The following is a 22,472-nucleotide window of genomic DNA, read 5'->3' as shown; positions in this document are numbered from 1 at the left end:
GCCTGTCACGACCCACAGCCGTGCATCTGGTATGACAGCGACACTTGGCTATCCCCTGCCGCCCCTGTGGAGTTCCAGCAGTAGTGCTGCCTGCCCTACCCCTTGGGCTTTCCCAGCGCACGTCCAGCTATTGAAGCGTTCTAACCTTATTGGCCCCTCCCCAGAATCCTATCCAGATGCCGCTCCTTCCTGCTTTGAGGCACCACCTGCTTTGAGGGAGATGGCTCTAGCCTGCTGGAGGCTGTCGCCCCCATCCTGCCTAGTGTGAACTGAGCATGGAGCATGCAGGAATGTCCAAGAGTCCAGACAGGCCCTCTGGGCTGAGGCTCCAGTGCGAGGAGCACATACCCAAGGCAAATCAGTAAAGGATGAGCAGAACAGTCATTTTAAGTGGTGAGGGTGTGGTGGGGTCTCTCCTACCACCTCTTCTCATCACAGCTGCCGGAGGAGCCCATTGAATGGGTGACTCTGGCCTTCAAGGTCCCCACCCTTCAGTCTCTACTATGTGCCCTTCCCTCTCTGATGCTCCCAGCATGTGGCTTCTTAGGCAGGCATTTCTGTTCGCTTGGTCCCTGCTGTGTCCTCAGAGCCAGTGGACCATGAAATGCATTTGAGCCCTGGTCAGTACTATTGGCTTATGGAGCCATTTCCCCAGGAGCTGGACACTTCAGAAGGCTGCCCTAAGGCCTCTTCAGGACTAGACCTGACCTTGGCCATGTCCTTGCTGGGCCTTGCTGGGTGAGCAAGAATCCTAAATCGGTTTATGGGGAATCCTCCACCCTCGAATCTGATCACCCATCTGCCTCCAGCAAGAACCCAGTTAGGCCTTGGCCAGGCCTGCTCCCTTGGTGCCTCAGCCGTCTGTGCTCACTGTGGTGCCTCCGGGCAGTCTTGTTGTGCTCTGTCTCACTCTCCCGTTGCAACTGTCTTCAATAAAGTTTTCCTTACCCGCATAATAACTGTCAGAATGATCCTTCCTTCCTCCTCATTCTTTCTTCCTTTTGCAGTGCTGGGAATGAATGCAGGGCTTTGCGCACACTGGGCAAGCACTCTGCCACTGAGCTGTACCACCAGCCTTAGGATCGTTTTTTTCTCCAACAAGGCTGCCTCACCCATAATCCATAGGTGCCCTGGGGATAAAGTATGGGGGAGTTTGCACCTTAGGATAGGGTCTAGGGTCTGCACCTTGTGTTGGGAGGGCCCCACTGCAGACAGGGAGGTGCAGAGAGAGCTGGACTGCAGAGAGCAGTGCCTGGATGTCCAGGCAAGTCAGTGACTTGAGAACAGGGAGGGTGAAGCCAGGGAGAGGGGCCAGACTGCTGGGGGGGCTGCTCCCCTGCTGACACGTTAATCTGCTGAGGCCAGGAGGAAGGCAGTAGTCACTCATTACCCAGGGCCAAGATCAAGGGGCAAATAGTGTCGGTCACTTATGTAACCTGGGGGCCTATATAGAGGCACCTGGTAGATCTCTCGCCAACCTGCCAGCCTGCCAACGCACCCTCTCAGGATGAAGGTGGTTGTGGTGAGTTCCCCACCTGGTTCAGGGGCTCCACCCTCTTCCAGCTGGCTCCTGCTAGCCCTCATCATTCAGGTCCAGATGCAGCAGGGGTCAGCAGCCCCTGGCCCCCAGGCTCCCTGATGAACTCCAGCTTCCTAAAAGCAGCTTCCATCCTGCAAGGATGCCCAGCGGAGCTGCTGCTCCTGCCCAGCTCCCCTCCACCTGGAAGCAGACATTAGCTACCCTCAGCAGATAGGACCCAGGGAGTCACCGGGGCCGGTGCAGGGGGTGCCCTCAGCTCCATCACTGGCCTCAGCAGGTCCAGTCCCATGGGGATGTCCTTGCTTCCTCGTGGGGCTGGCATGATGGTGAAACGGTTCAAATCCCCCCTCCACCAGGGCCCCGATCCTTCCCTCGTCTACCGACCTGACGTGGGCACAGAGGCCGCCAAAGACCAGGGCAGCTTCCGAAACTACACCGTGAGGACTCCTCCCTGTCTGTCCCCTCTAGCCCAGCCCCTACCCATGCCCCTCCCCACAGCTCGAGGGGTGTGCTTGGGGCAGCTCACGTCTTGCGGGGCCTGGCCTTGGGGAAGGAGGCTGTCCTCCTGGCCTGACGGCCGGCCTGACGCATAGCCTCAGCTGACCATCTGACTTGCAGTCGGGCCCTCTTCTGGACCGTGTCTTTGCTACCTACAAGCTCATGCATACCCACCAGACTGTGGACTTCGTCAGAAAGAAGGTGCTGGCACCCTGCCACCTGTGCAGACCCTTCGCCCTCAGCCTGGTGCCCAGAGTGGACAGAGAGGGCCTTGTAGATGGCCCTGTCCTGCATCCCCCTGAGCCTCTTCTGGTTCCTTGACTCTATGAGGGACGGACTTCTCCCTTTCACCCAGCACGCCCAGTTCGGGAGCTTCTCCTGCAATAAAATGACTGTCATGGAGGCTGTGGACATGCTGGACAGCCTGGTGGATGAGTCGGACCCAGATGTGGACTTCCCCAACTCCTTCCATGCCTTCCAGACAGCAGAGGGCATTCGAAAGGCCCACCCAGACAAGGGTACAACCTTCCAGCTGTGGTGGGGCGGGGTGTCCCTCCACCCTGGAAGGTAGGACCCATCCAGGGGCAGCAGGCCCTGGGGTTTGGGCACTCAGCCCAGAGCCTGGTCACACCCCCTGGGTTCCGGCAGCCTCCCCGTTCATCATGTCCTTTTCCCCCAGACTGGTTCCACCTTGTTGGGCTCCTGCATGACCTGGGAAAGGTCCTGGCTCTGTGGGGAGAGCCCCAGGTGAGGGCTGGGAGTTGGACGTGCGGGTGAGGGCCGTCTCAGCTCTCGGGTCAATTGTGTGCCCCCTGCCCACTGCTGGCCATGCCTTCCCAGTGGGCAGTCGTCGGAGACACCTTCCCTGTTGGCTGCCGTCCTCAGGCCTCTGTGGTGTTCTGTGACTCTACCTTCCAGGAGAACCCAGACCTCTGGGACCCTCGATACAGGTGACCCTACCCCGGGGATGGCCCACCCTTCCCAGGCCACCCTGTGCCCTCCTCATGTGCATCTCTCACTGCAGCTCAGAACTTGGCATGTACCAGCCCCACTGTGGGCTCGAGAACGTCCTCATGTCCTGGGGCCATGATGGTGAGTCCCGTTAGAGGCGGGCAGCGTGGGTGCCACAAGGTGGCTGGCTGTGCTCAGTGCTTGGCAGTGAGGCCCTGTACCCTCCTGCAGAGTACTTATACCAGATGATGAGGTTCAACAAGTTCTCCCTGCCTCCGGAGGTAGGCGGGGGAGGGACTGGCCCGGAATCCCGCCCCACACCATCCGGCTCCGCCCAGCTGGACTGGGGCTGAGCTCTCTGGTGTGGCCTCTGCAGGCCTTCTACATGATCAGGTTCCACTCTTTCTACCCGTGGCACACGGGCGGCGACTACAGGCAGCTGTGCAGCCAGCGAGACCTGGACATGCTGCCCTGGGTGCAGGAGTTTAAGTGAGGCCTCTCCTGGGGGAGGCGAAGGGGGTGGTGGCCTGAGGGCTGCTTCAGGAGGCTCACTGCCCCTCTCCTGCTGCAGCAAGTTTGACCTGTACACCAAGTGCCCCGACCTGCCGGACGTGGACCAGCTGCGGCCCTACTACCAGGAGCTCATCGACAAGTACTGCCCGGGGATCCTGAGCTGGTGACTGGCCTGCCAGCCCGGCCCCCTGCTGAACTGGCCTGAGGCCTGGCCACGGTCAGGCACCAGGAAGGCCCACACCAGCCTCACGGGGGACCCCACACACCCACCTTCAGTCACTACCCCTTCTGGCTCCTAGGCCTGGTCACAATAAAGGATTTGAAAGAGCCTGTGAGTCTGACCCTTCATGGAGGCCTGGGCCTGTTTTGGCAGCTGGGACGGGCCCCCAAAGGGACTCAGGCACCTGAACGTCCTGCTCGTCCTCCTGGCTCTGGTGTCCGGCTCAGCCCCTCGTTCTAGAAATAGTCTCCAGGTCCTCTGGGCGTGGCTCCCTTAGTGTAAGAGGGAAGCCTGATGGCCAAGAAAAGGCATGGGCAGGCAACGGCCACCCAGGGTGCAGGTGGGCTGCTGCGAGGCCACACCTGTGAGCCCAGGGGGTCCCCAGCCCCTCTGCCCACGGTGCAGCCCACCAGGGCTGGCGTCTCCATGGCCTCCTGGCACAGCCACCCCTCCCTGACACACTTTAGCCCTGCGACCTTGGTCCAAAGACTTCGCCAGTGTCGTTCGCGGTCCTCTGAAGACAGAGGTTGCTGGTCTTGGTGGTCTCAGGACTTTGGCATTTTCCTCTCTTCCTGCTGACTAGAGGGTGACTTTAGGGACTTCGTCAGATTCACTGGGGGCAAGAAGGCTCTCTTGTGGCTGTATTTCTTTCCCAGGAGGCACACAGCACTGCCTTGTGCTGGTGGGAAACTTCCTGGCTTCTCTGTTGGAACACTTCAGCTGGGAAGCGTCCTCCTGTGTGTGCCTTGTTTTTGGCCCAGTGGTACTGTTAGCCCAGGAGACAGGTAAACAGATAAATGCCGGGTCTTTCCCTGGATGTACCAGTGTGCAGAAGATCTATTTCCTCAGTGTCTCGTTTTTTTATGACACCTTTATTCTATTTATTTATTTTTATGTGGTGCTGGGGATCAAACCCAAGTCCTCACCTATGCTAGGCAAGCGCTCGGCCACTGAGCTATAACCCCAGCCCCTCCTCAGCGACTCTCACGGCACCTGGAAGGCATTAAAGCCCCGCCCAGATCATCCAGGACGATCTTCTTGTCTGAGATCCTTCACCTCTGCCCAGATACTTCTTCCAAGTCATGCCGCAGCTGGCAAGTGCCAGGGGCTTGATGGGGGATCTGCTGGTCCACTTTCAGAATGTAGCATTCAGCCTTAATTGGATCCCGTGGTAGGCCTCCCCTTTTGCCCACCCTGATTCTAAAATTAGACCATCGCCTAGATAGTAACCCTGAGCTCTTCCAATCAGCCAGGGGCCGAGCTGGCAGCCCTGCTGGCTGAACTGACAGAAGTGCGTGGGGGCGGTGTGCTGGCCACAATCAGGCACCATGAAAGCCCACCCAGCCTTGCTGGAGACCAACCCCACACAGCCACCTACAGTCACCACCGCTTCTGGCCTCTGTGTCAGGGCACAAGTCTTGAAGGAGCCTGTGAGTCTGGCCTTTCTCTGAGGTCTGGGCAGTAGGACTGCCAGGCCTTCTCGCCAGGTTCTGACAGCTCGCCCTCCTGCCAGAAGCACTGGCTTTGCCCACCCACTTTTGAGCCTGCAGCAGCACCTGGTTAGTACTAACAGCTCCAGGGCTGTTCTCAGCCTACCCCGGAGGGAGAGAGGCTGCCAGACCCAGCACCAGCCTGTCCTCAAGGGCCTCTGGCTTCTTGAGTGGGAAATCACATTTCAAATCCGTGTGTCGGAGTTGAGGCCTAATTAATTATCTTTTTTGTTTGTGTGGTGCTGGGGATGGAGTCCAGGACATTGTGCCTGCCAGGTCATGTACATGACCAACTCTTGAATGTCCGCCTCTATCTCTGACCTCTGCATTATCCTGGCTGTGGCCCACCCCTACCGAGCCCCTTGGTGCCCCCTTGCAGACTCTAATGTTAAACCTGTTGCCTTGGTAATAGCTCCAGAATCATGGTTTGGACGTGAGGTGTCCCTAGAAAGCTCAAGTGTGAGATGCAGGAATGTTCAGAGGTGACATGACCAGATTATGAGAGCCAAAACCTCATCGGTGGATTAATCCATGTGATGGGTTAATTAATTTGAATGGATTAATGGTTGGTAACTGTGGGCAGGTGGGGCAGCCAGAGAAAGCAGGTCACTGGGGTTGTGTCTTTGGGGGTCATATCACCCCAGGCTCCTGGCACCAAACTCTCTTTGCTTGCTGGCTGCCAGGAGCTGAGCTGCTCCCCTTGCCACACCTTCCTGCCATGATGTTCTGCCTCACCCTAGGCCCAGAGCTGTGAAGTCAGCTGACCGTGGACTGGACCTCTGAAACTACGAGCCAAAATAAACTTTTCTTCCTCTGATTAGTTCCTTTTTTTCTAAATAATTTTTAGTTGTAAATGCACACAATATCTTTATTTATTTATCTTTAGGTGGTGCTGAGGACCAAACCCAGTGCCTCACACGTGGGAGGCAAGCGCTCGGCCACTGAGCCACAGCTCAGCCCTCTCTGGGAGATTCTCGTCAGGTCTTTTAGCCACAGAATGAAAAGCTGGCTGACTTGTCCGCAGTGTGCTTGGGAGGGCAACAGGGCCCCAAGTTTCGGTCCATTTCAGGGGAACATCAGGTCTCCAGTCTCTGGGGCAACTCGGAGCCTACAGAGAGGGGCGAGGCTTGGCTCTACCCCACGGGCGCCAGTGTCCCTGCACCCTTGCTGCTGCGGGCTGCAGGCGGGCCCCTCCTCCAGCTCCTCCTGTGCAGACACTGGCTGCAGCCCCTGGTCTCTGCTCATTTCCTCGCAGGGTCTGTGTGGCCGGGGACACTTCACAGGACCCTGTGCTTCTTTCTTCACAGAACACTCTCTCATTGATGATGAATCTGCCTGTACACGAGGAACGATGGCTCTGATAGCTAGGTGTGCTGTTCTTTGAGGCCAGGCACTTGAGGCTGATAGAGATCAGTTTTGCCTTGGATGAAGCTGTAAGTTATTAATATTGTTAAATCTCCATCCTTGCTGAGTGCTGTGGTGCACCCATAGTCCCGGCATCTGGGAGGCTGAGGTGGGAGTATTGCTGGCGGTCAGGAGTTCAAGACCAGCCTGGCAATGTTGCAGGTCCCTGCCTCAAAAGAAGAAAAAGCAACCTCCCCCCTTGAGGCTTCTGTGCAACGCGACGGGAAGGGGCAAAAGCCCTTGCACTGAATCTCCATAGACTGTGGCCTTGTAGGGGTGCTGAGGTGTGACCGAGTGGCCAGTGGACAACTAGAAAGACCAATGACAGACGAACCACAGTGGTCCCGTCCAGGTGTTGGCAGATAGCTTCTTGAGAAAGAGCGAAGTGGTCTATCATGGCAAGGAAAACAGCCACAGCCTCTCTGGCCAATGATAAAGAGGAATTTTCAATCAAAATCAAGGTTTAGGAGGAGTATGTCCACCACCATTGACCTTGATAGCCTCTGAGTAGCTGAAGATTTCCCTGATGTAACTGGCAATGATATTGATGACTGATTTCTTTGACATATGCCATGAGACATGTCAGTGTTTGGAAGAGTTTATAACTCACTCAATCAACATTTGAAGTTGAAAATAGACCATGCTCCAAGATCATGCATGAGAGCTGAAGTGTAGCTCAGTGGTGAGCACTTGTCTGGCATGCTTGAGACCCTGGGTTCAATTCTCAGCACCAAGACAAAACAACAACAACAACAAAATCAAAACACTCTTCCTGTTTTCAACTACATATCTGTGTGAGGCCAAAACATACTGCTACCATTTGACCAAAAGCAGATATGAGAAACCAGACAATATGCAAAAGCACAAAAATAAGCCACTCTCTCAACTTTTTAAAAACTAGATTTTTGAGAATTTTGTTTGCAGTACTGGGGATTAAATCCAGGACCTCGTGCATACGAGGTAAACACCCTATCACTGAGCTACACCCCAGCTCCTTGAAACAGTTATTATTTTATTTAAAATTTTGTTATTATGGTATCATGTAATGAATTTATATCTGTTTAAATAAAATTAGGCAAATATTTTAAAATTCAGTTTGGTTTCTAATATGGTAAATATTGATAGATAACAATCCTCATAAGCAAAAGGTCTTTGGGTCCTGAATAACTTCTGTGAGTGTAAAAGCCCTGAGAGCAGATGACCAGGTATGGTGACGCCAGGTGACCTCCTTCTGCAGGATACTTGCTCCGTGGGCTCTACAGGGCAGAGACGGAGGACACAGTAGGTAAAACGGTACCCGTGTTCTCTTACCAAACTCAAAGCCACCAGTATGCCACTCAGGCCTCAGCACGTACCTCTCCTAAGGGACACAGCCAGTGGCACTGGGGACATTCTGTGGTGGTGGGCAGGGCCTCGTCCTCATCAGAACTTTCCTTTGGGTAGATGTGGACCTGCTTCCCCTATCCACGAGCTCACAAGCACCCTGCACACCACCACCTTGGCCCAACCTGCTCTTCGAGTGAGCCAACACACTGGTGGCCTGATGGCCGGCTGAAGACCCAGCCAGCGTGGGGACAAACCCTTGGGGTGGGGGGTGGGAAGTGCCTGCCCCCTGTGTTGAGCCTGGAATGGTGTCCAGGAACCAGGGGTGCCTGTGGAACTGCTGCTGCCTGCTCTGGTGACTCTGTGTGACTGCATCCTGGAATATGGTTCCCAAAGGAGCAACACTGCCTCAGAGAGACACAGTCACGTTTCCCGTGAGCTGGACATGCCCGCCACATGGCTCTTCTGAGGGCCTCTGCCATCGGGTGCACAGACAAACCCCTCTGACCACCAGGGGGACGGGGCTGCTGGTGCGAGACAGAGACCAGGAACAGGAGGCCAGACCCCTCCCAGATCAGCCCCACCCAGCAGCAGGTTGGTGGAAGAAGCAGTGCGCACGGAAGTCCCCGGGCTCAGACCCCTCAGAAGGTCCTGAGACCTCGGGCACAAGCACCACCTTCACGCCTCCCCGGCTGATTGGTCTTGGCGCTCTTTCCCAGTGACAGACTTCATGGAGTGGAGCTCAGGGGGTCAGGCGTCCCTGGGACCTGGGGTGGTGCTGCTGCGGGTGCAGGAGCAGTTCCCGAGCCTCTGCAGCCACGTGGAGTGCAGAGCAGCACCCCGAAGCACCCGACCAGACCTCCCAGGGTCAGCTCATGGGCCTAGGGACAGGGCTGCACCTCCCTCTGGCTTCCCCCTACCTCTTGGACACCAAGAGGGGGACCAAGAGGCAGTCTGAAAGGGGTGCTAGAACACCAGTAGTCGGGGTCCACTTTCGACTTGGCAGACTGGGCTCTGGGCGTGAAGCTGGTGGCAGCACTGACACCCTCCACACTGCACCCAAGGTTGGCCTTATTAGGCCAGCCAGGGTGAGGTTCTGACTGTGGTCAGCCTTTCTGAGTTTACCTGTGGCACAGAGACATTCCAGAGAACTGTACAGAGCAGTGAGCTCTTCGCATATTTGCCTATCTATGTTCTGAGTGCTTAGAAATATTGTTAGGTCAGAAGACTGAAGATTGAAAAAATAAACTAGGGGCTGGGTGTAGCTCACTGGTAGAGTGCTTGCTTTGCATGCGTGAGGCACTGGGTTCGATCCTAAGCATCACATAAAAAAATAAATAAGAAATAAACTAGGGGCTGGGGATGTGGCTCAAGCGGTAGTGCGCTCGCCTGGCATGCGTGCGGCCTGGGTTCGATCCTGAGCACCACATACAAACAAAGATGTTGTATCTGCCGAAAAACTAAGAAATAAAATATTAAAAAAAAAAAGAAATAAACTAGCTGGGTGCAGTGGCACATGCCTGTAATCCCAGTGGCTCAGGAGGCTGAGGCAGGAGGATGGTGAGTTCAAAGCCGGCCTCAGCAAAAGTGAGGCACTAAACAACTCTGTGAGACCCTGTATAAATAAAATACAAAATAGGGCTGGGGATATGGCTCAGTGGTCAAGTGCCCCTGAGTTCAATCCCTGGTACCCTCTCCCACCAAGACAATAACAACAAAAAAACTAAGTTAACATTTATAGAGCAGCTTAAATAACTTAGGCCCAGAACCTCATGTATGCTAGGCAAGTGCTCTACCACTGAGCTTCATCTCTAACCCAGGGAACTTAACCAGTGAGTCACACCCCCAGCACTTAAAATATATATATAAATATATGGGCTGTAGTTGGACACAATACCTTTATTTTACTTATTATTTTTATGTGGAGCTGAGGATGGAAACCAGGGCCTCAGTAGAGCTAGGCAAGTGCTCTGCTGCTAACACCCCAGCACCTCCAGCCCTTTTTCACATTCCGTTTAGAGACAGGGTCTCGCTGAGTTGCCTACGGCCTCACTAAGATGCTGAGGCTGGCTTTGACACAACACTTTTTAAATTCCATTTTATTTCTTTTGAGACAGGGTCTTGCTAAATCCTCAGGCTGGCCTTGAACTTGTGATTCTCCTGCCTCAAACTTCCAAGTAGCTGGGATTCACAGGCGTAGCCATTGTACCTGGCTGCCGCCCCATCCAGTGCTGGCAGCTGAACTAGGATCCTGGTGTGACTTTGCAGGGAAACCAAATAAAACATAGACACAATTTACCTTTAAGCTTCAGGATGGCTTCCCATGCTCTCGACATCAGGCTTCCCAAAAGGAAGAGCAAGAGGAAGTCATGAGAGGCTAGAGAGGGAGAGAGGGAGGGGGGGAGAGAGAGAGAGAGAGAGAGAGAGAGAGAGAGAGAGAGAGAGAGAGAGAGAGAGAAGGAGGGAGGGAGAGAGAGAGAGGGAGAGAGGGAGGGAGAGAGAGAGGGAAGGAGGGAGAGAGGGAGGGAGGAAGAGAGAGAGGGAGGGAGGAAGAGAGAGAGGGAGGGAGGGAGAGAGGGAGGGAGGAAGAGAGAGAGGGAGGGAGGGAGAGAGGGAGGGAGGAAGAGAGAGAGGGAGGGAGGGAGAGAGAGAGGGAGAGAAAGAGAGAGGGAGGGAGAGAGAGAGAGGGAGGGAGGGAGAGAGAGAGGGAGAGAAAGAGAGAGGGAGGGAGAGAGAGAGGGAGGGAGGGAGGGAGAGGGAGGGAGGGAGGGAGAGAGAGAGGGAGGGAGAGGGAGAGGGAGGGAGAGGGAGAGGGAGGGAGGGAGAGGGAGGGAGGGAGAGAGAGGGAGAGAGGGAGGGGGAGCAGGGGGAGAGAGAGAGAGAGAGGGAGGGGAGAGAGAGAGGGAGAGGGAGGGAGGGAGAGGGAGGGAGGGAGAGAGAGGGAGAGAGGGAGGGGGAGAGAGAGAGAGAGAGGGAGGGAGGGAGAGAGGGAGGGAGGAAGAGAGAGAGGGAGGGAGGGAGAGAGAGAGGGAGAGAAAGAGAGAGGGAGGGAGAGAGAGAGGGAGGGAGGGAGGGAGAGAGAGAGGGAGGGAGAGGGAGAGGGAGGGAGAGGGAGAGGGAGGGAGAGGGAGGGAGAGGGAGGGGTGTTGAGGTTCACAGCTGTGGAGAGCCATTCTCACACGTGACTGGGCGACTCCCGGTTTGGGTCTGAGGCGCTCTGGCTAATCTGTGTCGGAGCTTTCCCGGCCCTCTCCTGATGAGAGAGCCCATCCGTGTGGGGGTGTGACTGACCACTGACCCTAGGGGCCAATCACTGACCCTGACCTTGGAGTGCAGCCCCCCTCAACCTTCATTGGATGGAATTCTCCCCTGAATTTCTTGTTCTCCAATAAAAGGCTACTCCCTGGTGTGCTCACTCTCTCTCTCTCCTGCTAGCCCTGAGTAATCCTTGCTGCCCTACTGGGTGGTTCGAGGTAGGAACCAGAGAGGGGGGCCGTCTCGGACCTGGTCATAGAAAAAGGTAACTGAGTCTGTGTGTTTTATTTCGATCTCGCCAGCTAACTTTTATGCCAAGAACCTCTTTAATGAAACCAGTGCGCTGGTCGCATGGTGGACACAGCTGAATCTGGATGACACATGGCATCTTGCCAGAAGGGAGTGGTTGAGAGGTGACACCAGGGAGCCATTGAGATTGATGGTTTGTTAAGCTGTGTATTCAATTGTATATAAACCTCTGCTGTCCGCCTGGGGTGGGCCCACTACTTTGGAGTTCTTGCTGGAATTCCTGGGGAGTTTGCATTGGTGGGTGGAGTTCTGGTGGAGGGAGTTCCGGTTGGTGTGGAGTGCTGGAGAGGGGCCGCATGGGTGGTGTTCAGGAGTGTGCGTGGAGTGCTATTGGAGTTTAGGCAATAAAGTTTCCTGTTTGAACATACAAGTGCTTTGTGGCAGCTCGGTGATTTGTGCCCAGCCAGCCTGCAGCATTTGGTGGCCCATACGGGGGAACGTCTGAAGCTTGGGGGTAAGTGAAATTGCTTGCCCTGAGGGAAGGCAAGAGAATGGGTGACCATTTCAAAAAACAATGTGTTCTTGTTTTGATTTGTTTTGTTTTTGTTTCAAACTGCCTGTCCCTAGAACTTTCTCAGGCAAACTGGGAAAAATGGTTGGCTCAAGGTTTGAAGTTGTTCAGCCCTGAGGAAGAGATAGAGATAGACCATGAAAATACATTTCAAGAAAATAGGAAAATTGGGCTGGGGATGTGGCTCAAGCAGTAGCGCGCTCACCTGGCATGCGTGCGGCCCGGGTTCAATCCTCAGCACCACATACAAACAAAGATGTTGTGTCCGCCAAAAACTAAAAAATAAATATTAAAAAAAAAAAGAAATTAAGAAAATTGATAAAACAATTTTTTGTTCTGTTTTTGTTTCATTCTGTTTTGGTTTTGTTTTGTGTTATCTTGTTGAGTTGCGTTATCTTTATAGTAGATTAGAAATTAGTAAAAAACAAACCGAAAGAGTGTTAAGTAAATTGTTAGAGGTCCAGACTATGGTAGAAAACATGTTAGGTCAAGCAAAAGAGAAGGTATCTTGAGCTAGTCAGACAGAGGAAGAAAATTTAAAGGAAGAAGGGCCATTAGGAAGGAAAAAGTTACAACAAGAGGCTGCTACTAACACCTTTCTATCACCAGAGGCGTAAGTGTCCAACCAACAGCTCCACCTATACAGACAACATATGCTATGGGGCCCCCAACCCCCGTAGTTGATAGATGGGATCCTGAGACAGGACCTCAAAGATTTGCATGCCCTGTACTTGAGCAGACAGGAGGGCAGCGAATTCACCGTGCTTTACATTTCAAAACAGTGAAGCAGATAAAGGAGGCTTAACAACCTATGGTCCTCAAGCACTCTTCACTGTAAGCTTGGTCGAGTCCACTACCAACTTGGACATGACGCCAGCAGATTGGACTAGTATGTGCAAAGCTGTGCTAAATGGAGGACAATACCTGCTATGGAAGGTTGCCAATGAGGAATTTTGCAAGGAAATGGCTAGGCGAAATGCAGCAGTCGGTTATCCTCAGAGAAATCTAGATATGTTGTTAGGAAAAGGACCTTATGAGGATCAGCAGCAACAAATTAGATATGATCCTGCTATATACTCACAAATTGATACAGATGCAGTTAGGGCATGGAAGACTTTACAAGGACGGGGAGATTTACAAGGTCAATTATCTAATGAAATACAGGGAGCTAATGAACCTTATGCTGAATTTGTAGATAAGCTTATTCAAATAGCTACCAGAGTTTTTGGGGATACAGAACAAGCAATGCCATTAATAAAACAACTGGCTTATAAGCAAGCAAATTGTTGGTGCAGAGAGGCCATTAGACCATGGAAACATGAAGATTTAAACACATATGTTAAATTATGTAGAGACATTAATGAATAAGGGCAAGTCTTGGCAGCTGCAGTACAACAGGCTTTAGATGCCAGGCCAAAAACATGCTACAATTGTGGACAAACAGGACATTTTAAAAGGAATTGCCCCATAGGAGGAGGGTTTAACAAAACTAAGTATCAAAGGGGTAGAATACCGGGTATTTGCCCATGATGCCATAGAGGGAGACATTGGGCTAATGAATGCCGTTCTCAAACCACCATAGAGGGTACTCCCTTATGAAAAAACAGATAAGGACCAGGTGTTTACCCACGATATCGTGGAGAAAAGCATCGAGCTCCATTGCCAAAAAACGGACAGAGGGACCCAATGCTCTGGGGCCCAAGACCACAAATATACGGGGCAGTGGAGGAACCCAGCAACCCCACCAGGGTAGTGCCCAGGACATATTGTCCATCAGATCTCTCATCAAACAAACCAGAGGGAGTGCAGGGTTGGACATCTGTGCCTCCAGGAGAGCAGTATTAACTCCAGAGATGGGAGTTCAAATCATTCCCACAGGAGTAAAAGGACCTCTTCCCCAAGGAACAGTAGGCTTATTATTGGGACGCAGTTCTTCTACTCTAAAGGACTTAAGTCCTGGGGTAATTGATTCCGATTATGAAGATGAAATAAAAATTATAGCTAGTTCTCTAAGGGGTATATCAGTAATTTCACCAGGAGATAGAATAGCACAGTTACTAATAATACCCAGCCTGCATGAAAAAATTTCCAGTAGTACTATAGAAAGAGGTTCCAGGGGATTAGGCTCCACAGGTGTAGATTGGGCTATGCTGTCTTTAAATTTAGATTCTTGCCCAATGCTAAAACTAAATATTCAAGGACATGAGTTTAATGGACTACTGGACACAGGTGCTGACCTTAGCATCATCTCTCGTCAAGAATGGCTGAAACATTGGCCATTACAACAAGCCATTCAAACGCTTCAAGGCCTAGGAGTGGCAACAAATCCCCATAGAAGTGCAATGGTATTAGATTGGAAGGATCATGAAGGATGTGAAGGAACTATACAGCCATATGTATTAGATCATCTTCCTATAAATTTATGGGGACGAGGTATCCTAAATCAATTAGGTTTGACATTAACAAATAACATCAATTCAAATGTGCCCACTACTAGGGCTAGACAAGGTTTTAGGAAAGGAAAAAGATTAGGAGAAAAAGGAAATAGTGGCTCTAATACAAATATATCAAGAAATAGATAGACATGGATTGGGTTTTCAGGAGAGGTCACTGAGACAATAAAAATTACTTGGAAATCAGAAAGACCAGTATGGGTTCCTCAGTGGCCCCTGACTAAAGAAAAGATACAAGCAGCCCATGACCTGGTCAAACAACAATTAGTGGAAGGACATATACAATCTTCTGTATCTCCCCATAATACTCCCATTTTTATCATTAAAAATAAATGGTAAATGGAGATTATTGCAAGATTTAAGAGCCATTAATAATGAGATGGTTATTATGGGACATGCTCAATCAGGGATTCCCCAATTGTCTGCTTTGCCAAAAACCTGGTATGTTTTAGCTATAGATATTAAAGATTGTTTTTTTTTTTTCAATTTCAATTCATCCTGAGGATAGTCCACATTTTGCATTTATATCCCTGCGCTGAAACATAAAGGTCCCGATCAGAGATATAAATGGAAAGTACTCTCTCAAGGGATGGCTAACAGTCCAACTATGTGTCAAATTTAAGTTAACAAATCCATCCAGCCACTTAGAAATCAAAGTCCTGAACTACAAATATTTCACTATATGGATGATGTATTATTAGCACACAAAGATAAAAACACATTGCTAGAATGTTATGCCACATTTACAAATTTATTAAAAAATTATAATCTAGAGATAACAATAGATAAACTACAATTAAATTTTCCAATTAATTATTTAGGAGTTCTAATATCCTCAACCATGGTCCGTCCACCAAAAATTCAACTCAAATTACTTAACGACTTTCAAAATAAGTTATTAGGAGACATAAATTGGATAAGGCCTTATCTAGGCATACCAATAGGAGAGTTGGGACCTTTATTTGATATCCTAAAAGGTCCATCAGATCCAAATTCACCCCACATGTTAACGCCTGAAGCAAGAAAGGCATTAAAAATCATTGTAACATATATGGAAAATATGCATTTGGATAGAATTGATATAAGTTTGCCTTCATTATTTATTGTACTACCAACAAAAAATATTCCTACAGGAATATTTTGGCAAGAAGGTCCATTATTGTGGATACATTTATCTTATTCTCCTAACACTATTCTTACTAGGTATCCTGAGACTGTAGGACAATTGATACTCAAAGGAATAAAAGCAACAAAGGGAGTGTTTGGAATTTCTCCCAATAAAATTATTACTCCATGTACTATGGATAAAATTGGTGAGTTAGCTAATGAGTTAAATACTTGAGCAATAATCATTTGTAAATCTAATGTTTCATTTGATAATCATTTACCATCTAATCCTTTGCTGTCTTTTTGGTCTTCACATCCTGTAGTTTTTCCAAAAATGACAAGAAAAACACCTATCATGAATGCTCCAAATATATTCACTGATGGGTCAAATAATGGTATAGCAGCAGTAGTTACCCCTGATGAAACTTTTACATTTTTAGTACCTAAACAATCAGCTCAAAAGGTAGAGCTTAATGCAGTATTACAAGCTTTTGTGATGTTTAAAGATTCTGTATTTAATTTATTTTCCAATAGTCAGTATATAGTTAATGCTATAGTATCCCTTGAAGATGCTGGTAGGATTTTCCCTTCCTCTACTGTTTTCTCTTTGTTTTCCACTATACAAAGTCTAATCTGGGACAGAAAAGATCCATTCTTTATAGGACATATCAGGGCACATACAGGATTGCCTGGAGCCCTTAGTTTGGGCAATGATTTAACAGATAAAACTACACATGACATACATATTTTCTCTACACTAGAAGAAGCTACAAATTTTCATAAAAGGTCCCATGTCAATGCTAATACTTTACAAAAGTGTTTTAAAATAACTAAGGAACAAGCTAGACAAATAATAAAACAATGTCAAAATTGTGTGACCTTTTTACCACAAGTTAATCTTGGAGTCAATCCTAGATGACTGATACCTAACCATATTTGGCAGATGGACGTCACACACTTGCCAGAATTTGGACAATTAAAATATTTGCATGTTACAGTTGATACTTCTTCCGGATTTTTGATGGGCTCCCTTCATGCCAGAGAAAAAAACTAAAGATATTATGGCTCATTGCTTACAAAATTTTGCCACTGTGGGCGTTCCAAAACAGTTAAAAACAGATAATGGCCCTGGTTATACTTCTACCTCTTTTAAACAGTTTTGCTTATCATTTGGCATTACTCATATAATAGGAATCCCATACAATCCACAGGGACAAGGCATAGTTGAAAGAGCTCATCAAACTGTTAAAATGTACTTATTAAAGCAAAAAGAGGGAATTGGAAAGGGGTATATATTCCCCAAAGATAAACTTAAAATAACCCTTTTTACTCTAAACTTTTTAAATTTGGATTCATCAGGGCTTAATGCTGCAGAAAGGCATATGTATCCAAAAAATATACATAAGCCTAAGGTACTTTGGAAGGATATTCTAACAGGACAATGGAAAGGTCCTGACCCAGTGATTGTCTGGAGTCAGGGGTCTGTTTGTGTGTTTCCACAGGGAGAACAGCAGCCCATTTGGATTCCAGAGAGACTAACTAAAGCGATTTCTACAGACCAAAAAGAAGATGACTTCACTCAAATCCATAACAGCTGATATCCTTACATCTGCAACAGTTGTTCTCCCACACCTGGAGGCTAATGAGTAATGAACACCATTAAAGCCTATTTCAAATATAAACAACCTTGGGGCTTGCTTGTGGGAATACCTTCAGACCCATTATGCAAGTTACAGGAAAAAGGATGGGATATCCAAAGAAGAGTCAAACCCAGGTGGTAACCAGGATGCCTTTTTCAATATCTATTTTATTATTACCCTTTCCCACATCATAAAGTTCTATTTTATTTTTTGAGCTCATACAGACCTAGGTTAATGTTTTTCTGATCAGTTCTATTTTTTGACTGTGGAGTTTTTAAACATTGCAATGGAGATTTCACCTGTTTAAAGCTACAAGGCCTTTACTATTGTCTTATGTGTTGTATGTTATGTGTTCACACTTGTGTTTTGTGTTGTATGTCTGCATGTGCGTATGTCCATATATCATATATGAGGAGTGCTCATGAAAAAATGGATCCAAATATTTTTTTTTATTCACGTGATTTAAATGGTTTAATTTAAATTAGGTAAATAGCTTTTGAGGATTGTTTTTAAAGGAGGTTAACAGATCTGTTTGTTTACTTTCTCCTTTCCTTTTCATTATATTTAATATTTCTGTTTAGGATAATGTAAATTGTTTAGAAAATTTCTTTCTTTTAGTGCCTGTTGGAATGTTATATGAATTTTTGTTTTAGCCATCATTGCCAGAATTCCTATCTTCATCCCAGTGCCGGCGAAGACAAAGATAAAACCAAACTACAGCTTCTTCTATAGCTATCACAACAAACTGTATAAACTGATGCATCAAAGAATAATAACTCAACAAGTGATGCTCAATCAAGGAGTCGATTTACTTTGGGAGGAAATGGACATATTAATAGATTCCTCTACTTTGAACTGCTTGAAGAACTTGCCTGGACTTTGTATCACTTTTATGCATTGTGAACTATCTGTTGGTGCAGTGAATTGTGGTAGTGCTGGGGTATCTTTGCTGATGGTGTCATCGGTGGTACAATTTTTCCAAAAGGAACCGTCATTTGGCTTGGTGTCGTGGCATTTTGCATCCTCCTCCCTTCTGCTTGTGATGGTCTAAAATTTGGGGGCCAACAGAAGTGAGGCAAAGAACCTCACCCCCCCACTGGCACCAAGGCCAAATTTGGGGGCCAACAGAGGTGAGGCAAAGAACTTCACGCCCCCACTGGTGCAAAGGCCAAATGTGGGGGCCAACAGAGGTGAGGCAAAGAACCTCACCCCCCCCACTGGTGCAAAGGCCTATCCACAAGTATGGCTGTATGCTGGGCCTGTAGTCAGTGACGGGTAAAATCCAATTGCAATGGTACCAACCTAAGACAGGAGGCTGACGCCTTGAGGTCAGCTCATACGATGACGGGTAAGGACCATATGTAGTATTGGACAACCTGAGACAGGCACGGTCCCTAAGCCACATTGCTTGTTGTTTAATTAAACAGAAGGGGGGAGATGTTGAGGGCCACAGCTGAGTTGGGATGACCAGGCATTTTGCCAGAAGGGAGAGGTTGAGAGGTGCCCAGCAGCGAGCCATTGAGATTGATGGTTATGTTAAGCTGTGTATTCAATTGTATATAAACCCCTGCTGTCTGCCTCTGGTGCCCGCTATTTTGGAGGAGTTCCTGGGGATTCCTGGGTAGTTCGCGTTGGTGGGTGGAGTTCTGGTGGAGGGAGTTGTGGTTGGTGTGGAGTGCCGGAGAGGGGCCGCGTGGGTGGTGTTCGGGATAGTTCCCGAGGAGTGTGCGTGGAGTGCTTTAAGTTCAGGCAATAAAGTTTCCTGTTTGAACATACAAGTGCTTTGTGGCGGCTCGGTGATCTGTGCCCAGCCATTCTGCGGCAGAAGGGGAGAGAGAGAGAGGGAGGGAGAGGGAGAGGGAGAGAGAGAGGGGGAGGGAGAGAGGGAGAGAGAGAGGGAGGGAGGGAGAGAGAAAGAGAGGGGGGAACATGTTCGGAAGTGAGCTTTTATTGGGGGGACTCTTATTTTTAGAAAGTTCTATCTAAAAAAGGGCAGAAGGGGCAGGACTCTAAGGGACAGGTGAGTGTAACTCAACCCTAGAGGAACACCCTACAAAGAAGACCTCCTTGCTAGCTGAGCTAGACCCCCCCCCAAGCCACAGCGCATGCAGTGGAGTCAGAATCTGCGGCATCAGGACCTGGCAATCAACTGATCTTCAACCAGGGTGCCAAGACTGTTGGATGGGGAAAGAAGCATGTTCTCAACAAATGGGAAGACTGAATATTCATATGTACAGGAATGAAGCTGAGCTCTACCTCACACCATACACAAAAACCAACTCAAAATGTGCCCATGACCAAACTTAGGAGGAAATTTATGGGGAAAGCCTCACAACATCTGATTTGGCGATGACTCCTTGGAGATGGCACCAAAGCACAGGCGACACAGGAGAAAGACTTCTGCATACCAAAGAGAAAGTGACCTATAAAATGGGAGAAGATATCTGCAGACCGTATGTCTGGTAAAGAATATCCAGAATAGGCAAAGAACTGCTACCACTCCATTACAGAAAAAGCAAATGACCCAATTAAAAAACTGGCAAAGGGCTGGGTGTGGTGATCACATTTGTAATCCCAGAAATTTGGGAGGTCAAGGAAGGAGGATCAAAAGTTTGAGGCCAGGGCTGGGGATGTGGCTCAAGTGGTCACATACTCACCTGACATGCGCAGGGCGCTGGGTTCGATCCTCAGCACCACATAAAAATAAAGATGTTGTATCCACCGAAAACTAAAAAAAATAAATATTAAAAAAAATTCTCTCTCTCTTAAAAAAAAAAGTTTGAGGCCAGATTCACAACTTAGTGAAACCTTATCTCAAAATAGAAAGGGTTAGGGATGTAGCTTGGTGGTAAAATCCCCTGGGTTCAATCCCCAGTACTAATACCAAGGGAAAAGAGAAAAAAAAAAAAGGTTAAAAATTGTGTATTTTGGGGGGTTGTGGCTCAGCGGTAGATGGCTCGCCTAGCACAGGCGAGGCCCTGGGTTCAATCCTCAGCACCACATAAAAGTAAATAAATGAGGGTATTGTATCCAACTACAACTAAAAAATAAATATTTAAAAAATTGTGTATTTTTACTACAAATATAAATTAAAAATAAATTGACAAAATTATATTTTATAAAGCAGTTAATTGTGGCATTTAGCATTCATGAATGGAAAAAAAGTGTTGAGTTTCTGTAAAGATATCACAAATAAAACAGAACAGCAAAAATGAAAACAGATGTGCATCCAAAACTAGTGTACATGAAGGTTTACACAGCATCATCCACATCAGTGAAGGTGGAACAGCTTCATGGCCACTGATGGGGGACTGGCCCATCCATATAATGAAATGTCCACCGTCAGAGAAGGAAGCCCTGACATGTGGCCCCCAGAGTGGGTGCAGCTCTGAGGCATCAGCCAAGCAAAAGAAGCAGACACAAAAGGCACCATGGTGTGGTTCATTTGTCTCTGGTTGCTGGGAATTGAGATGAGGCATGCTAGGCAAGTGCTCTACCCCTGACCCGAACTTACACCTCCATTCTGTAAATGATTTAATTTATAGGGAGTGTCCAGAGTAGGTGAATCCATAGAGAGTTTGGGAGGGAAGGGGTTGGAGGGTGACTGACAAGGTGTACAGGGTTTCTTCTTCAGGTGATGAGAAGGTTCTGGATCATGATGGATGAATATACCAAAAGCCACTGAACCCTGCATTTTAAATAGGTAGAGTAGCCGGGTGCAGGGGCACAAGCCCACGATCCCAGTGCCTTGGGAGGCTGAGGCAGGAGGATCGTAAGTTCAAAGCCAGAACAGCGAGGCGCTAAGCAACTCAGTGAAACCCTGTCTCTAAATAAAATACAAAATAGGGCTGGGGATGTGGGCCCTTTGAGTCTAAATCCTGGTACAAAAAAACCCAAAGTGGACTGTACAGTGCAAGAATGATAAAGAAAGCTGTTACCGAAAGCCCAGGAGAGTAATAAACTGAGCTTAAAAGCCTGAGAAAAAGAGGGCTTGGCGGCTGGGATTGTGGCTCAGCGGTAGAACACTTGCCTAGCACGTGTGAAGCACTGGGTTCGATCCTCAGCACCACATAAAAGCAAGTATAGATATTTTGGCCAGGCACCGTGGCGCACTCCTGTAATCCCAGCCTCTAAGGCTGAGACAGGAGCAGGGCAAGTTCAAAGCCAGCCTCAGCAATGGCAAAGCACTAAGTAACTCAGTGAGACACCGTCTCTAATAAAATATAAAAATTGGGCTGGGGATGTGGGTCAGAGGTTGAATGCCTAAGTTTAATCCCTGGTACAAAAAAAAAAAAAAGATATAGTGTCCATCTACAACTAACATAATCAAAAAAAAAAAAAAGAGGGCTGGAGCTGTAGCTTCATGGTGGAACCCTTGCCTGGCATGTCCAAGGCCCTAGGTTCGATCCCTAACACTATGAAAAACATCTTTGTGAGGGGTAAAAAAAGGGGGGGGCTGGGGTTGTGGCTCAGTTGTAGAGTGCTCGTCTAGCACGCACGAGGCACTGGGTTTGATCCTCAGCACCACATAAATGTAAAATAAAGATATTGTGTCCACCTAAAACTAAAAAAAAAAAAAAATGTCTAAAAAAATTAAGAAAAAGAGCAGGCTTTAGAGTTTTAAGTCACCGTCTTAAGCCAGACCTAGCTTTCACCTTATCTGTTCTGTGTCCAGGGGCCCCTTGAAGGTGTTGGAAAGCCCATGGAGCAGGTTCTGCCAGAGCACAGAGCTGCCTCTGGTTTGGTAGGGGTGTGGGGTGTGTGTGGGGGTGTCAGGGACATAGGAGCTGGCCATGGGTCTGCGGAGAAGAGCACAAAATGGATGTGGACTGAGAACAGTCAGGGGCAGGGGAAGCCATGCTGCAAGTTCCCAGGAAGGGCTAGATGTCTTGTGACTGAAAGGTGACCCCCAGCAGAAACCTGGACAGTGCCGATTCCCACCTCCCTGCTGTCCTCCTCCAGGAGGGACTGGGTACACCTTTGCTCCTTACCCCAAACCCTCGGCTTCTGCCCACCTCACCACCTCCCTCTGCCTACTCGAACCCTTCTGTCCTTTCTCAAGACCAGAAAGCAGAGCAGGAGGGAGGAAGGACTTGGTTCAGGCTCTACAATCCAGAACAGCTCCACAGTCCCAGGCACAGTGGCTGGGCTTTGTCCCACAGGTCACAGAGGCTGTGAGATCCCTGTAGTCAGGCCCCTGGGTCTATTTTATGAAGGAGAACATTGAGGAGAATTGGGGAGGACATCCACTAAGCCAG

At 48.9% G+C, this 22,472-nt stretch overlaps 1 protein-coding gene across 3 annotated transcripts; it reads left to right on the top strand.

Annotated features, from left to right (window-relative positions):
• Positions 1-1,367: 1,367 nt before the first annotated feature.
• Miox (myo-inositol oxygenase) lies at positions 1,368-3,830 on the top strand. 3 transcript variants are annotated; one of them, XM_005334996.4, is made up of 10 exons: positions 1,368-1,522; positions 1,897-1,977; positions 2,159-2,239; positions 2,394-2,556; positions 2,718-2,785; positions 2,879-2,988; positions 3,063-3,130; positions 3,221-3,270; positions 3,366-3,478; positions 3,561-3,830. In XM_005334996.4, the coding sequence occupies exons 1-10, from the start codon at positions 1,508-1,510 to the stop codon at positions 3,667-3,669; spliced, it is 858 nt and encodes a 285-aa protein (XP_005335053.2). In that variant the 5' UTR covers positions 1,368-1,507; the 3' UTR covers positions 3,670-3,830. The 3 variants fall into 3 exon arrangements, with proteins under 3 accessions (XP_005335053.2, XP_077908467.1, XP_077908468.1); XM_078052341.1 differs by lacking the exon at positions 2,159-2,239; XM_078052342.1 differs by lacking the exons at positions 3,221-3,270; positions 3,366-3,478.
• Positions 3,831-22,472: the final 18,642 nt, after the last annotated feature.

The sequence above is a fragment of the Ictidomys tridecemlineatus genome, chromosome 6, assembly GCF_052094955.1.
Source record: "Ictidomys tridecemlineatus isolate mIctTri1 chromosome 6, mIctTri1.hap1, whole genome shotgun sequence".
Taxonomy (NCBI): Eukaryota; Metazoa; Chordata; class Mammalia; order Rodentia; family Sciuridae; genus Ictidomys; species Ictidomys tridecemlineatus.
This window is presented reverse-complemented; position numbering and strand designations above follow the sequence as displayed.